Genomic DNA, 17,565 nt, shown 5'->3' on the forward strand with positions numbered 1-17,565 from the left:
CATGTTAATTCCATGGAACTGCTTATTGACATGCTTAGTAATATTTTAGCCACAGAGCAGAGCTCAATCATGTTACCGATGTCAGAACTTCTACAGAATTCAGACAGCAGCAAGCCTAACCCCTCGTGTTACACGAGCTGCTTCAAATGAATAATGTCAAGAGTTCAGAAGATGGTAGGGATGTTAATTCCTACTGAGTTCAGCGCAAGGTAGGTGCCTAAATAATTCTCATTCTGTAGGCCCAAGTTTCTGTTCTCTCAGAGGTGGTATCAAGTACAGTGTCATCCATGTGGCTGACAGTTCGCAGGTGGCCTACACCGTGTAGATGGTCAGTCTAGGCTCTGAGGTAAGGCAACCACTGCAGATTTTATACTCTGTCTCAAATGCAAGCCCCTTTATATTTGCAGGTAAGTTTTCTGTTTGCTGCAGAAACTTTCCTAAAAAACCAGCCACTGGTGAATTAGGAAATGCTAGAAAACAAACATATGTTAGCCTTTGTTCCTCTCTAACGGAGAGGTCCAGTATAAGACTTTGTATTTAAACTAGCACCTCTGGGCCTTGCACAGAAACGACAAGTTTGGTCTCACTTGTTAAATGTAGGGAGGAAGCTCTTGAGCCAGGTGGTCTCCTTTGTTGTTGTTGAGGTATTAAACAGACATTCCAGTTTATTTCAGTAACAAAGTAATAAATAAATTTTCCCCAGTTTCCACTCTGTCAATGTTCAAGGTGTCATTTGAAGGTCTTAATGGTAAAACGTAACTGCAGTTTGTTATGTTTTTAGACTAACCTGCTTTAGTTTCTCAGCCAAGGAATATTTATCTGCAGCCCTCTTCCCCCTGAGTGATACCGCTCTATTGACGACATGATATAAATGCAGGAATGCTCGTTTCTGCGTTCAAGAAACCAGAAGTAAAAGAGTTCATAGTACCTGGGAGATGTTGGGCTGGAAGGTGCTATATAAGGTCCTGGTCTCTACATGTTCGGGTACCAAACCCTGGGTTCTGAGGATATGAAGGGCTAGCCGCTCTTCACCTGGGCCAAGATGCTGATGCAAAATTTTGTTGGCTTCTGAAATAAAATAAATGGAAAAAGAACAGGGGCTTATGAACCAGAATTTGCATTTGAACTTTAAAAAAAACAAAACAAAACAGATATTTAAAATTGAGCAGAAAACTGTGCTCAAAATAAAAAAAAAAATCAGATTCTTTTCTAATTTTCCATAAATAACTGAACAGTTTTATGTTTGTATCAATATGAATTGAAGACAAATATAAAATAACTGAACAAGCTCACCCGCTTCCTCCAAAGTATAGTCTTGTCCCCCGTAGTTAATCTTTCTGCCATTCTCAGAGAGGACAGGAGGAGCATAGCCTTTAAACCTGGCTACGTTTTGCAATAACTGGGTTGGTTTTAGTTGATCACGCCAGGTATTCACACCTGAACTTTTAGGAAACCAACAGAAACACATCCTACAGTTATTCATTACTCAGGGCATTTACATGTCATGTAAATTTTATTTGTCATGTAAATATTAAACTCCTTCAGAAAGAGCAGCACTCTAACTGCCTAGATTGAGGCCACTAGAATTTGATACAGTGACACAATTTTGTACCAGCTCAATTACCTTCCAAGACAGAGTGCTTTTTTCTTTACACACCAAAATAACGTATGCTAACAGATGCTTTCATATTTCCATGAATAAGTCAGAAAATTCTGTTGAAGTGTGTGTTCTCTGGACAGAAACAACACACATTACTGTACAAAGAGACTATTAGAATGTCTGACATCATGGTTTCCAGTTAAGGCTCTTCTGAAGACTTTGCAGCTTAACTTGGAATTCAGATGATAGAGCGAGCACAACACACACCCATGAGAAGCCACAGCACTGTTCTGTAACCGTATCTTTAAGATGAAGGAAGCCCAGTTTTTTTGCAAAGACCGGGTACTAGATCTTACACAAAAAAAATTCAATAGACTGAAATGACTTACATCCAATACTGCTGTGGGATGCCACAGTGAGATCCATAACGAGAAAGGAATCTGTTCTCAAGATCAATTATGGTTTCACCCACTTTTTCATCACGAGTCAATGCATCATAGTCATAGACTGAAATTTTCAGATCCTTTTCTTGAGGCAAGAAGCAGCTGAGTTCATACATTCTAAACATAAAAATGTCCAGTTAACGCTATTGCTCTTTTGAGCAATACTTCTTATTTTTAAACTTAAGAAACCCCTCAACCTTAAAAATTCCACTTTTTAGCTTTATTTTTGAGCAATAGCTGTTACATATAAAGGGATGCTTCCAATGCTGATAGATGTAGAAGCAGTTACCACTCATGCTGCAATTTCTGTTTGCCCCTCTTCAGAATTTTGTACTCCTATGGATACTGCATCCTTTCTTTCTGCACAATGTTACCGAGACATTTTCTGTGCAGCAGCTTGAATTGGGACTGAGAAAGAAACTAGTGTGGCTCTGCCAGCCACTCTGTAAAAAGGATCGCTGTTCAATCCATACTTTCTATATGATTAGATTTTTTTTTTTACTGCAATACATAGCTGGAGCCTTAAAAAATATGGTTCAAATGTTTAGCTTCTGTGACTAGATGCGATTATTTTGTTGTCTAGCTGTCCTATACAAAACAGACTGCAGAGTTTTCTCAAATTAATTCTCTGAATTTACTTTCAAGATATGCAGCCTGATAGCTTCTACTGCTGCTGAACGCATTACCCTTAAGGTAAACTATTCCATGGTTAATTTTTCTTTGCATTTTTCTTTTTTCAATTTGGTTTGGTTTACTTCTAATCATACCTTTTAAAGTTCCAGAATTATTCTGGAAAACCTTCACATTTTTAAGGTACTTTGTACCTATAATCAAGTCTCTTTCTTTGCTGTTCCTTTGTGTAATCTGAACAGTTGAAATCCTGTATTACATCATTGCAAAGTATGCTTTCCAAATTTTTTGTAATCTTTCTAGTCCTCCTTTCCTAATTTCCTAATTTATCAAAATCCTCCTCTAACTCTAGACACTAAAGCAGACCCAGAATTTCATTAGTAGTTATAAAGATAATGTAACCTCTTCATTCCTAACTTCTCTTCATATCTTTCAAAGATATCATTAGCCTTTGAAGGAAAGACCAGTGTACTGGGAATACACGTTAAACTGATTACTCATCGTGACATCTAAGTACTTTTCAGAGGTAAAACTTTTTCCATATTCTATAAATATATGTTGTTATTCTTGTATGCATAAAACAGGGCAGTTTTAAGATACATACATTGTTTGACTTTGTGCAGTTTACCCATGCAATACAGAAAATTAAACTAGTCAAACCTGTGCTGTCCAATGATTTCAAAGAGAAATGCCTTATGCAACTTTACTCATAATTAGCTGTCAGTATATAACTATGGTTAGAGTACTGGATATTGCAAATACTGGTTCATCTTTAAAAACAATAGGAAAACATAATAAAATACAAACAATTGAAAAGTTTGTTACCTGCCAAAAATTGGGTTGAGAGTATTAGGCACATAATTATCTCTGTCTTCAATTACTTTTTTACTTAGGGATATTTTTATATACGGATCACACTATTTAAAATGAGGAAAAAAATATTGTTAAGTTACAGTTATCAAGATTAACTTTATTTAAAACACATTAGAGCAGAGTTTGCTCACAGACATTCCAAACCCAAAAAATCTCACCAGCCCATTATTATCCTGGGGTTGAAGCTGCAGAGCTCGAACAATATAAATTCGCACAATACACTCCTGAGGCCCACTGTCTGGTAGCTCACGGAACTGGCGAGGAGGAGCCGGAATAGTGGGATCATCAGGTAGTGCATAGATTTTAAAGGATCCCTAAAAAATAATACAAAGACAGTCAAGATAAATGTAGAAAAGTCACTCTTGTAGGTTTCTTCTCTATTTATCCAACAAATGCACGTAGCAAAATTATAGCCTGATTGACAGTTACTTAGAAGTCTTTAGCGGGTTTTGGATAAGGCTTCCTACAAAGGCGAGGTTGTATCCTTAGCTGATTTAAATCAATACAGCTCTTCTGCTTTCAACATAGTTACATGGTTTGCTCCAGTTGAGAATATGTTACAATACACCCCTCTCCAAAAGCATAATTTATAAAGTTTGGGTGTGGGGGTTTCTTTTTTGTTTTCTTGGTTTGGTTTGGTTTACGTACAATGTTAACATCACTTTAATCTTTAGAAGTCATAGGCAGATTCACAGAAATAGTACAAAATACCTTTTCCAAATTAATTCTAAAAATGTACTTCCTCAAAACATCTGCAGATGAAACTTTAGGCCTGTTCAGGAGGTTATCTGGTACCAGGGAAGATCACATTAGCAGGAACAGTATTTCTTTTAAATTAAATCAACACGTATCACATTTAGTGTAAGCAATGTGTAGCTGTACCCTCCTTGAAAAAGGAGGGCCTGTACCTCCGTAGTTACAAGCATCTGTGGTCCTATTAATGCACTGAAACGCTTGCACGCAGACTTACTTAAATGATAACCACTTACACACAAAAGACTGCATCTAGCATTTGGTAATTGCACATTATTTGAAATTTACCTTGAATTCACCGACCACTGATGGATCATCACTGTCCTCAGATTTGCCTCTGTATAGTTTAAATGTATCACAGAAATCGGTTAAGCTATTAAATTCAGGTACTTTTTCCAATTCACAGTCGTATACCTTTTAAGAAGAAAAGAAAAAGGAAAATGAAAAAAGTGCAGTTCAGAAATGATCATACATATCAGCCCCACCACTGTGGCATTGCAAAGCGTATTGTATGTTTGATAAAATATCTTAAGGAACCAAAGCATTTGGAACTATTTTTATTTTTACACTGAAGTGAAAGAAAATGCAATGTTTGGAGAACATGCTATCAAGCTTCACTTAGGCCTTATTAAAAACAGGGCAAACAGCATTTCACAAGCTTATTTTTAGCTTCTTTGTTAGGTGTATTAGATGAGAAATTAAAGTGGTCTGGCTTCAAATTTTTAACCAACAGACAGGAAAAGTACTGATCCTCTCTGTTCATACTTTCTCAACGTGTATGTCTTTAGGATCTGCCTGCCAAATTAGTGGAGTAAAAGTCCATTTGACTGAAGGTTAGATTAAACTCTTAATACATCTAATGTTAATCTTAATACTTAATATATCTTACTAAGCCTAGTTAAATAGAAAAGAAGCAAAGATATCTTCTTGAAACCTTCATTTCACCACATGAATTAATAATGGACTTTTACAGGAAATTGTGTACAGTTAAATTTTGAAGAGCTTTTAAAAAAACCAAAGGGCACATCTCTGACCCGGTTTTGGGCCTGTAAACATTGAGATACGTTAATTTATCCCGAGCAATACCTTTAAAGTGTCATATCCTTTTTTAATATACTGTCCGCATTTTTCATGTTCTCCTACTGAAGCATAAAATTTGCTCCACCAATCAACAATTTCTTCCTCCTTAAAGGAAAGCAAATAAAAAAGTCTTTTATTAGGAGATGAAGCCTCTTTTGTATCATGCTGTAGAGCAGAAAAATTAACTATTAAGAATACTACAAGACAGTATACTCTTATTATCAGTTAAGTAATATTAAAGGTTCATCTGAAGGAGAATTAGAAGGTAAATGTTAGGTTAAAAAGATGGCATTTCTCTTACCCAGGTTTAGGTAGCTAGTCTATAATCCAGCTGTGTCGATAGTCAACAACAGCCGTCTCCAAGGAAGCAATTAATTACTGGTATCCAGCTACCTATCCCAAAGGACTGATGTCCGAGGTGCATGTATTTCTCTCCTCCATCTCCTGGCGGTGCAGCACAGCTGGCCCCCTAAGTTCTAGATTATTTAAGTCAGAGGAAGGGAATGTGCACTGAGCTGGTGCCACCATTGTGTCAGCTGTTAAGAAAAACCACCATCATACCTGGTATTCACTACAGGAACTGCATGATGGTAAAAACTACACTGAACGTGTTGAAAACTTTTTCCTGAGAGATAAATGTACTAGCTTGCTTTCAGCTTTCCCATTCATTTCAAAACTGTTGCTATATAGTAGCACAGGGACAGACCTGTAACTGCTTTAACCATACATCGTTCCATTAAAACCAGTGGAGATTGTCTGTGTCATGACAGAATCTTGCAGTTGGCGATCTACCTTCATGTTTACCATGTGCAGTTGAAAAGAAGCAGTGAGTCTTGCCCTCTTAAAGATAATACTTCTGTGAGCCTCATGAAACCCTCGACGCTAGCAATCTATACATTCCACCAAGACAGTACTTCTGTAGGGTCTTTTTATATTTTGATTTATGTAAGTCTGATAATCACTTTGTTCAACAAAATGATTATTTTCTGTATTTATCTATAGGGATTGAGTAATATAATTGCCCCTGAAAACATACTTCAATTGGTAATGAATAGTATTCATTCCCTGTGAATGAATGGAATGAATAGTATCCACTGTGTAAATTTAAAAAAGTTTTTGAGATTTTTTGTACTTAAAGAGAATCTTAAAAGTGTTATACAGATCATTCAACGTCCATTTGTTCTGTATTTTTTTTAATAGCTAGGGCTTATTATTTCAGTCTTGCATATTTTTACTGAATTTACCATTTTACAAGTTGTTTGTAGGTTTTATGTCAAATATTTTTAGAGGTTACTGTTCTCATCCACACATTTAGAACGCTCATGTAGGAGGCTGTATTGATATACTGATTTTCAACTGGAGATATCATTTACAAGAAAGCAATGCGTAGATTTGTAAAAGTAATATACGTTACCTTTTCCGTAAGCTGCTCATGAGGATCAATTCATAAAAAAAGAGCAAAATAAAAATGATGGTAAGGGTATGGTTTGTAGAATTTTATACAGTTAAATAGGCTTTAAATTTTAGGGGTTTGTATACAGCATCTGTGTAAAGTAAGTTACTAACATCAATAATTTATAAATACTTTTGAAGACTATTAAGACATCACGTGTGGGTTTTTTTGTGTGTTGTGGTTTTTTTCCTTGCTGTCAACATGTCCTAGATATTAAACTGGAGCATACATATAACAAATTTTAAAAGGTAGGTTTTCAGGACTGTAAGACATTATTACCCTGCTTTGTTCTTCACAGAAGTTCACAGAACTGAGAAACTTGGTTTTCTTACTGTATCATTGCAGGTTACACTCTGGATTCAATTTACTGATTTCCACAGTAACATCATTCCCTGCTTTCATCTGCGCTTGCAGAGAGCACTGGATCTGATGCATTTCAGATGAAAAGTGTTTGTAAGAGAACTTACTAAATGGAATCTGTTCCAGAGATTCTTTTCCAAACAAGTTTCACATACATAACATTCAAGTGATTTTTTGCCCTTTGTAAATATTTACTTCTTTATAAAACAATTTGCTAATGCTCAACAGCCTTTTCCCTTTTCCTTCTACTATTGTTTTTCAATTGTTTACAGGCTGTACATTTTCAGGAGTCTGAAAAAAAAATGCGAACAATTATAAAGTACAGTAACAACCAGTATATGCATCTATAGATTTATCTGTGTAAGTGTAATAACAATCCGCACAATTCAAAATGCTTCACCTGTTAAATCACAGATACCATAATTATGACCCGATAGTCCATTAAGAGCAACCATCCCGTTTGGAAGCCATGATTACCAAGTGTGATTTGTGCTAGTGCTTATATACCATACTTTGTGTTTTAATTTAAAGGTATAATCCATACATTTTTGTGCAAAGCAGAAGAAATATGCAAAACATTTTATGAACATAAGCCCAGTGCATCAATAGGTCAGGACATCACTCTGGTATATCATACTCATTTACTCCCGTTTATATTGCGTAAATAATTATCTTGCTGGGATGTTCAGGTCTCCTGTATTTCAGTAGTCTTGTCTAACTTCGAATCAGAAATACAGCGTAATTGTTTCAGATCTACATGGTACTGTCAGATTTTTCTAAAGGCAATTGGAGTGATTTATTCTTAGAAACTGTACCATTAGTGATTTGCAAAACTTACAGGTGGAATTCATGGGTAATTTTGAATACTTTGCCGTATTTAAATTTGACTCTGTTTAAACACTGCTTTGTAATGCTGACAACATGAAGGGTAGCTTGCATAATTATGCAGTAATAATTTAAACTCCCAATTTAAAGCCTTTTCACAAAATACACTGTGTAGAACTCTGAATCTTTCATCAAAGCATAATGTTGCAAGAGTTTAAATTAGGGTTTGTGGGTGGTCTTTTTTTTTTTTTTTTTTCCTGTTGATATACCTTCAAATGTCTCCTCAAATAATGCACTTGGTAACTTTGGGAAGAAGAGGTTAAGAAAAAAAAATCAAAACCTTAAGACCTTTAAAAATTCCCAAAGCAAATAGTAAATCTTCAATATTTGGGTATTATTGTTACTAAAACTGGTAAGTAGGATATGCTAACAGAATACCAGAAGACAGAATAAAATACCTTATGATAAATTTGAGATTTTGGAGTGAAATATTCACATGGTAAAGATCACGTAATGGTTCCTGTCCTTTTTTTAATGTACCCAGTGACTTCACTGGAGATTGCTGTACATGAAATTTTCAAGACACTAACACTGAACTATTAGCTTTTTGAACATCCTGAAATTACAGAAAAAAAAATTAAGAGGTACAGTGGATCCCTAGAAAACTTAGACTTGAAAACACGTAAACGTTATTTACTGTAGATTTATTTTATTCTCCAGAAAGTAGACTTTTAAACAAAGTTTAAATATTAATAGTGTGACTGAATAATTCCTGTTAATTCTGGTACATAGATTCCAAAACAGTTGGCACAAAAAAAGTTTTTAGTAGTGCATACATATTGTATACACACATTAAGGCTTTCAGAAGGATACCTGAATATATGTAACTAATCATACTAGATTTACAAGCATCATCTCCTCCAAAATCTCTCTATGGAATAATTGGCAAGAGAAGAACAGCCTCATGACCACATCACATTCTTCCCCCATCCGACCCTGCTCTGCTCATCTCCATGCATTAGCTTGGTACATACATACATGCACTGTTGTTGGAGAAGCCATTTTGCCAAGTGCTGTTGACATACTGCTTAAACACTGGAAATTGGAATATAATTGATGAAATTTTGGCATTTTTCTCAGGGTATTATCTGTATATCACTTACACTTTCCAGAGTTGTACTTATTTAAATTTGAATTGTTTTGAATATTCTTTCCTCTCTTATCTGGATGCTATCGCTGTACCTAGTATCACAGTATATTTGGCTCCGATGATGTCTAACTAAAAGAAATTGTGTTTCACCTTATATAGCATTTAAAATTTTTCCCCTTTTAGTTGAAATCAACTACACAAATTCAGTCAGTTTTGCCATTGAGTTCAAGGTGCTAAGTTTTATTTATTTATTTAATCTCTTAATTTTTTTCAAGGAAATAAAAATCCTCTCTACCAGCTATAAAGCATTTATGTTAGAATAGAAGGCCTAATTCAGATAAAAGTTAGAGACTTAAAAATTAAGTATGAAGGACAATTTACATGATAAAAGTAAATACAAGAACGCGGTCTAGAAGATATTTGTGAGTCTGAGTATCATGACATTAAGGATACAGAAGAAGAAATGAGGGAAGAGAACAACGCAATCAATAACATACTCAAATAGCAGTAAGAGTTCAAAAGTTTAAATTCAGTAGCATTTACTTTGGGACCTTTGTAACAAAATAAAGAATTTTGCATTTTTTAAAAGTCAAAGTTGTGGATTAAGAGCCTGCAAAATCATTGTATTAAAGGGAACAACTTCTGTGCTTCCTTAAAAATAACAGGTCATCAGAAATTTATGAGAACACCTTCTAAGTAAGGGGAACATTTTACATTCCTAAAATAATTGAAAATTCTTCCTTGAAAATATACAGTCTGGAATTTGTCAGAAGCGAAATCCTGCAAGCAGAATTATTTTTTACCTGGAAAGTAAAATTGTATTGTGGTAGTCCTGAAAGAATCAGAGCAGTAGAGAAATTCACAAGGCGCAAGAGAAAAGGAAAGAAAGGAAGTGTTAGCGCAGAAAAAATTGTTTCACTGGTACCAGTTTTGAACGACTTCATGGTAAGAGAGGCAAAGCCACAACTGATAACATGAATGGCTGAAGGCCTGTGTCATCATGGCTTTGATTCTATACTCCTTTATTTAATCTGTGCAAGATCAGACTGCTCTAACCATCACCAGTGGACAACGGAGTAATGTTCTATCACATGCTTTCAGTAGCTGTTGAACAAGTGAATTAATTCTTAAGCTGCTGGGTGAACTTTACCATGCACAGAAAGCTATAGTTTAATGTTTACTATATGAAAATCGAGGTTAAAGTGATTAATCTATTTCCTTTGCTTTCTGTCACAAATTAACTTTGTTCCATCTGGCTTTCCAGCAGGTTGCCTATGTTTCTGACAGTTTTGCTGTTTAGAGAGTTTCTCAGAAATCACAGATCTGAAGAAGAAAGTCAAGCATCAAATTTCAAAGATTACCTGAGCTGCTAGCAGTGGCTGTCTGTCTTCCATTTCAATTATCGTATGCTGGCGAGGTGCAGCAGAGAGCAGACTAACTGTAAGGCAAAGATTTTATTAAGGAAATATGGTGTAGGAAAAAAATTATTATTAAATACCTTATTCCATTTTGAAATCCAAACAGTTACAGAAGATGTAAAATAATTCACTGGCTCTATGTCTGATCCTCTGAAGAAAGCAAGTAGTTGCCATTTTTGCTAAAAATACACAATGTATTTTGTGCAGGGTACACAAACATTTCTCAAATATATAGAGTTTAAAAAAAAAAAAGTAAAACTTGTGAAAAAATATACAGAAAAATGTCAGCATTGTATTCATAGCATTCTTGCTGGAATACTGGATCATTACTTTGGTACTTAGTGCAGGGGTAACTGCAGGTAGTTAAATTCCAAGTTGACAGTAAAGAGGAAATTCAGGGAACCAGCACACTAAGTCAGAGAGTGGACTTGCCTTTGTATTCTGTCCTCCTGTGCTCCACAGAATATTGTACTAAGAGTTAGATGGGGTTTTTTTCATATCACATTATCTCCAAATAAGCACACAACAAGAGACGGTTATTCATCAGTATAGTACGCAGAGTAAACACTGAAGCTAGATTATTCTACCATCTCATAAGAAAGCAGAATTTGTCATTTTCCAGGTGTCTACCTTTCAGTTGTGGTGCAATGTCTTCTTTAGTAGTGTAGGGGTCACAGCGAAAGCTTTCCAGCAGATCAATAGTACACTGTCCCACGATCGGCTTCCGTCCAAAAGGTCTGTGGTCTATCACTTTAATAACAAGAGATGGACTGTATAACTCCTCTTTTGGCAAAAGCTGAAAATGAAAGGTCAGAGTTTGTTTATAATGCAAACAGAAAGAAAATGAAGAATAACGACTTCCCCCCTAAAATAGAGTTGTTACTTCATTTATTTAATATTGAACTACTGTGTTCTACAGCTCTATGGGGAATGAAAATTTCTAGTCTTATGATTCAATAGAAGAAGAATTTTAATTGCCTCAAATGTTGAATTTTCTTGACTCTTGCACAGCTCCTATCCTAGCAGTAGGAAAGCAGCCTTTCCTACATGTCAACTGATGCCTTTTCAAATAAATAAATATATATACATACACACATACGCACAATCTCGTGCAGTAATTAATCAATGACTATACAGAGTGTTTACGTGATCTTTATTAGAATTTTCAGGCTCAGTAAATTCCTGATGCTAAGTCAGAAAAGGACATGCAAGTTTTTTTTGTTCATTCTTGCATAACAAATCCTTGACCTTTAAAAGTATGGGATAATTGATTTTGCTATAGACAGCTGGTAGATATTTTTTTGCAACTTACAACTTTCATGAAGAGAACTGAAGATGGAAAATTAGGTGTCTTTTTGAGGTTTTTGATCACCACAGATTCCACCATTTCACCCCCACATTCCACAATGAGACTTGGAGACATAACAGGTGCCAGTTGGTAGTTTTTCATGTTCCGCAAACCCCAAGCCAGAATCTGTAAAATAAAATCCAAAATAAGCAAAAGTGGGAGAGATATCAATGATAGTATGATACTCAAAAAGTAGGAAAGAAGAAATGTAGTTTTCTCAATAATAAGATGTGACCGGAAAAATATTAAACACTAAACTGCAATGCTGTTCTAGGAAAGTAAATGGAAAAAATGAAACTCAAAATCTCTTAAGAGAAAAAAAGATCTAAAAAATCGTATTTATCACTACAATTTTTTTTTTCTGAAGCAAATAAACTTACTATCTAGAAGACGAGATTACTGTACTTTTATTCAGTTAGTTTAAGAATAAACCATACCTCAACAGCAGTGAGTTGAACTACTGGTCTGATTCCTTGAGGTACCATGTAAAGCTTAGGTGCTCTTTGTGATGGAAGAATTGGAAGGTTGGCGCCACCCTGTTCAGACACAGACATGAGCAGTGATTCCTTTCATCTTCCTTAAATAAAATACCTTGCAAGTATTAAGACAAGTCTTCATACTATGACTTACTGTGAAAGGATATATAATGTATCATATTGTATTTTATATATATATATATACACACACAACCCTCCCCATGTAAGAAATATATACCTTGTCCCTCAAAATAAGTTCTGCAGCAAAAAGAATGTCTCCACTAGCTTTGCCATTATTTGTTACAGGATACCAGAGCAATTTTGGTGTGATGTCGTCCTCTGGGATTAACCTGACCATGGGAGAGCAAATACTTCTTCCAAGGAATTCATCTTTACCCTGCAACCAAAAAGGTAATCACAGCCATTAATGTTACTCTCAGTTAATATAAATAAATATAAAAGCAATCAGGGTAAAAAGCATTCACGTACCACTTGATCACTGTCAAAAAGTTCAATAACAACATTAGGTGGATTTTGGGCTACTGTCTGTGGGTCCCCATAGATCTCAATTTCATTAAATATAAGAGTTTGGTCCCATGTAGGATTTAGAGTTGAATGAATGATCTCAGTTGTTTTGCTTTGATGGAGGAAAGACACGTGAGCATACGGATCTGAAATATCATAAAAAGCATAGTTACAGGCAAACAAAACGCCATGAAGCCATAAGGCACACAAGCACAATTTTTATCAATATAGTTATTTTTCTTCTGTCATTACCAGTTCTATAAGCCATTCTGTATAAAATAAAAGCTCACACGTACACATAATTTACATGTAATAGAGCAATTTCCATTTCATTACTAAACAGCTTCCTTTGCACAAGTCTTGATTAACAGAGTAATAAATGAAAATGATAAAACATCTTGCAAATCAGAAAGAGAACCTGAAAACTAAAAAGAAACACTGGCTGTACTAAATATTGTCTGTAGAAGCTTTGTTTTGTTGTTTCCATTGATATACAACTGTACAGCCTCATAAATAATACAAAGAAATAACTCTAGTTCTGACTAGTCACCAAACAAATTCTCCCAGGCTATATTGCTCAGATCAAGCTTTGCGTTCAAACATGCTTATTTATAGCAACCTCTTCTTGTGAAGCTGAATGCTGACAGTGGTCTAGGCACAGCGTTTGGCAGGTCTCTAAATCTTCCAGAGCTGTGTAGAAGGTATCTGATGATGGTCATTAACATTTCCTATACAAATTGCAATCACTAAAGACTAGAGGCTATTTTAAAGGTTATCTTTAGGTCAGTTCAAACAGCTCCTGGCTAGGTACCTGAAGGTACCTGATCAGAGTTTTACAAAATCTGGCTAACTCTTCAAACTAGTTTTAGAGGAAAGTAAAATGTAGATGCTCTAGTTTATGTGTGACTGCATCTGAAGTACCCATCTTGAGTTCTACATATGCACATTAGAGGCATTTATTGTTATTATTTCTTTGTATTGCTTTTAAGTGCTGCATATTGAAGTAAGACCAAATACACAGGCAGCTGTACAAAACTCCCCTCATTTCAGAAAACAGCATTAAAATAGAGCTATAGCTCTAAGTCTTCTGTAACAAATTAATATGCATTACACTTACTCAATTATTAATTAAAATAGGGAGAGAAAGAAGTACGCAAACGGGGGCTGATGGGGAGAGAAAATTCTAAGCTGCTCATTTAATCTTTATCTTTGGCTGAACTTATTTAAAGGAAGTATAAGTCATATTCTTACAGAATCTGATTTCAAATTGCTCTCTGACTTCCCAGTGGAATTTTAATTCTCATTAGCAAAAATTAAATACTTGAGAATCTCAGTATTGACTGAGCCTGACCACGAAGACACCAAATAGATACAACACTGTTGGAATACCTAAGAGCTGGACAGAAAAGGGCAACAGGTACACCTGTATAAACAAACAAAAGCCATGTTTATTAGTAAGGCACAGTGTAGTTTTCTACAGGTTCATCTCAGTAATGAATTAATATAAAATATTAAACACCGAGAGGCAGTTGGTGACATAACAGCCATCCTGCTTGCTTCATCCTTGCTTGTGTGCAAGCTTCCTGCAGGACAGCTTAGGAACTGTATGTAGGCTTTGGTTAGAAGGAGAAGCTAAGGCACAGGGAAGGGATTGGTCATGGGAAATTCAGACTTTATTTGAATTCCCATTCCCTCACTGAGAATCCGTTGGCAGCAGCAGATGCTGCACATTCAAGAGTGCTTCTTTTTTGCCAGCCTCTGGGGCAGTACTAACCAAATCTGGATCACACAGAATGAAGCCAAGACTTCTTTTATGGTGTAGTTTCAATAGCTGAGGCCTACACACAAACCTTAAGGATTCAACGTATTTTATAGCTAAATGAAGTTACTAGTTTATTGCAGAAGTGGGTTTTCTGCACCATTACCAGGATTTTTCCATACCTGAAAAACTGTCTTTGTCTAAAGCCATGAGATTTCTTGCCTGGTAGACATAACACCGAAGGTGGTAGGTATATACTCCTGTATCAAATGAATGAAAAGAGATTAACTGCATTATACATTCTGTAATGAAGATATTGAGTCTATAAAAATGCCTTACCCATTTTAACTCTAGCACAAGCACTGTAGTAACTTTTCTGCTCTGCTTTTTTAGTGTAAAGTTTACTAATACCAATGAGCTAGCACCTGAGAACATTTGTTCCGACACAACTTCTAGCAGAAATGAAAAACACCCACTAATGAATGCTATTTGGGCTTTTTTCACTGTATGATCATCTAAAAATCCTTCTATTCAAAAAGTCCTGTTTGAAATAGTCCGATTATCTCCTCTGAAGAGAATCAAGAGCTGGGCATTCCTGTGCTTAATTTAAGTATTCACCACCACACTGGAGGGACTTGGGAGTTTCACATTTTTAGCTATTAGCTCTAGAAAATTATTCCAATTGCAACTCTGTCTCTTTGGCTAAAAGATTTAAAAAAATAAATCATTGCAGGCAAGTGGAATAGCTTAAAAGGAAAATGTAAGAGCGGCCCAAACCCAGGATAGGATGTGGCTAAGTTACTAAAGCTTTTCTTTAAAAAAGGCCCTTTCAGCCCTTGGAAAAGTCTGAGCCACTCATAGCCTCAATGTGCTGAAACCTCTGAACTATGGCAGGAAAAGGTGCCATTTTCCTCCTGTTGTGGTCTTTATTTAAAAGAAACCACAATAATCTTCCTCAACTTCTGAAAGACAAGATTTAAGATTCAAACACCCATTTCCCAGCAAGGAGATAAAATTCTGTACAGTCCAAATAAAGACAAATGTTCCAGTCAGAGATCCTCAAAAAGGATTTTGACTCTTGGGAGTGGATGGGATTGGCCTCTGTTCCTATTAACTAACGCTGGTGGCTCCCATGTCAGTGTCCCTGCTTTTGTGAATCCCATGACAGTGACTCCAAGGCATTTAAAGCCAATCCAGGTTGGCAAACAGTTTTGCTCAGTTTGCCAACTCAAGTACACGGTCTTTGTGCTTCCTCTGGGTCAGTCATTTGTCTGACCCTGCATTGAGATGGTTAAGTGAGCTAAAACAGCAAAAAATGAACTGTACATAAATCTCTGCTGGCTTAGCTCTCTGCGTTGTTATAGAGGGACGCTAATGCTAAAAATGCATCACTTAAGACAGCCTAAAATTCAGGTGCTGCAACAGAGTTGGCTTTAGAATTCCTGTCCCATACAGGCTTTTAAAAATGCATGACAGCGGACTGAAATATCGAAATGATTAGCTGTGATTTTTCTTTTAGTAGTCTAAACAGGGCCCAGTCAAGGATCAGACAGTAATTATAACAGAAGGTACATAACCCTAGATGTAAACCACAAGGAAGTACAATTCTGGTTGATACCAGGCAGAAACTGACATAATTTTCAAGAGAGGAATGGTTAAAGAACCTACTGTCAAAGTAGCAGGAAACAAGCGGTGTATTGGCACCAAACACCTTTGTAGCTGCCTCCCTGGTTTTGTCTGAACTCTTCCCTTCATCATCAACACTGGTGTCTGCTCCCTGAAGTTATATGAAGAAAAAAAAAGTTACTGTGTATTTAGAAACATAAAAGGAACCTCGTAAAAGTGGACTGTGTGTGGGAATATACAGGTTTCAGTCTCTCCTCCAGGACAAAGAGAAATTTACTTTCCTGCGTAAATTTACTTTAAAAGACTCTTACTATGTCCACAGGTCATTTCTTGTTGCCATTGCAGCTGTGCAGAAATGAGATGCAGTCATTCCATCTTACTTTACAGAATGTCTTATTTCTGGAGATACCTCTCGGCTCTTACTGATGGAGAAGCTGCAGCTCTTCTGCACTGTGCTGTTGCAAGGACCTGCTCTTAAGGCTTTATCCCAGCAATGGCCCAGGAAGTACACTCAGAAGAGGAACTGAAACAGCAATTTTTAAACTCTGGAACCAAATTACTTGGAGAAAGAAAACGCTATCAATGAATCCTACGCCAACACTTCGTGCAAAAGAGAAACAAAACAAGAAGAAAGTGCAAACTTTTCTTAATGCTATACAATCACATTCAGAGTCATCATTTTAGAAGAACAAAGAAGCCTTCCCACCTTACTTGCTCCAAGTTGTATTTTGGTAATTAGAGCTCATCTATGAAGCTGTGTTACAACTGAAAACCTGAGGAATAATTCCATTCTGATTATCTATTTGTGACATACAACATTCTGGCTTCTCCAACACTTTGCTATCCTTTCTTGTGCTTGGTTGTTTATACATGCAAACATCACAGGTGCAGCTATTTCCGTGCCTGTTGTTTCTGTATTAACATCATTGTGTACCTGGTGTTAAAACATTTAAATTATGTTCATGAAAAGCTTGTGCTATCTTTTCACTGGACGAGAAGACTCATTAGTAATTTGGCTCTTTGCTCTAAATCTTACATAATGTAATAACAAAAATAATTTGAAAAATAAATAAGCATGTTATGCAAGAGTCTCGACTCCAACTTCAATAGCTCCTTTCAGACTTTAAACAATTTAAACAATATACATTGTATTAGTTCCTCAGTTATATATTAATCTAACAATGCAAGGACTAAACCAGCTGATATACTTAATTGTTTATTTACTCTACGTTAACAGGACGAACTT

At 35.9% G+C, this 17,565-nt stretch overlaps 1 protein-coding gene and 1 long non-coding RNA gene across 6 annotated transcripts in view; one reads left to right on the forward strand and one right to left on the reverse strand.

Annotated features, from left to right (window-relative positions):
- The window catches only part of MYOF (myoferlin), a 72,142-nt gene that overhangs the window by 5,191 nt on the left and 49,386 nt on the right, over positions 1–17,565 (reverse strand). Inside the window, exons 31-46 of one of the 3 annotated variants that reach the window (XM_055720358.1) lie at positions 16,362–16,470; positions 14,876–14,953; positions 12,899–13,080; positions 12,648–12,806; positions 12,371–12,469; positions 11,898–12,059; positions 11,216–11,381; positions 10,529–10,605; positions 6,794–6,805; positions 5,386–5,484; positions 4,588–4,713; positions 3,705–3,860; positions 3,499–3,590; positions 1,990–2,160; positions 1,294–1,442; positions 929–1,068 (exon numbers count right to left, since the gene is read on the reverse strand). In XM_055720358.1, coding sequence (XP_055576333.1) covers positions 929–1,068; positions 1,294–1,442; positions 1,990–2,160; positions 3,499–3,590; positions 3,705–3,860; positions 4,588–4,713; positions 5,386–5,484; positions 6,794–6,805; positions 10,529–10,605; positions 11,216–11,381; positions 11,898–12,059; positions 12,371–12,469; positions 12,648–12,806; positions 12,899–13,080; positions 14,876–14,953; positions 16,362–16,470 — 1,977 coding nt within the window. Of the gene's footprint in view, positions 1–928; positions 1,069–1,293; positions 1,443–1,989; positions 2,161–3,498; positions 3,591–3,704; positions 3,861–4,587; positions 4,714–5,385; positions 5,485–6,793; positions 6,806–10,528; positions 10,606–11,215; positions 11,382–11,897; positions 12,060–12,370; positions 12,470–12,647; positions 12,807–12,898; positions 13,081–14,875; positions 14,954–16,361; positions 16,471–17,565 lie in introns of those variants that run through there. The other 2 variants (XR_008733836.1, XM_055720360.1) reach the window with 2 other exon arrangements.
- Positions 122–17,526, forward strand: LOC114015564 (uncharacterized). 3 transcript variants are annotated; one of them, XR_008733837.1, is made up of 7 exons: positions 122–209; positions 2,689–2,736; positions 3,112–3,199; positions 7,178–7,285; positions 10,432–10,607; positions 12,716–12,820; positions 16,642–17,526. It is a non-coding gene; the product is annotated as an uncharacterized LOC114015564 (long non-coding RNA). The 3 variants fall into 3 exon arrangements; XR_008733838.1 differs by having other exon boundaries at positions 10,435–10,607; XR_008733839.1 differs by lacking the exon at positions 7,178–7,285 and having other exon boundaries at positions 10,435–10,607.

Source organism: Falco cherrug, chromosome 9 (genome assembly GCF_023634085.1).
Source record: "Falco cherrug isolate bFalChe1 chromosome 9, bFalChe1.pri, whole genome shotgun sequence".
NCBI classification, from domain to species: domain Eukaryota; kingdom Metazoa; phylum Chordata; class Aves; order Falconiformes; family Falconidae; genus Falco; species Falco cherrug.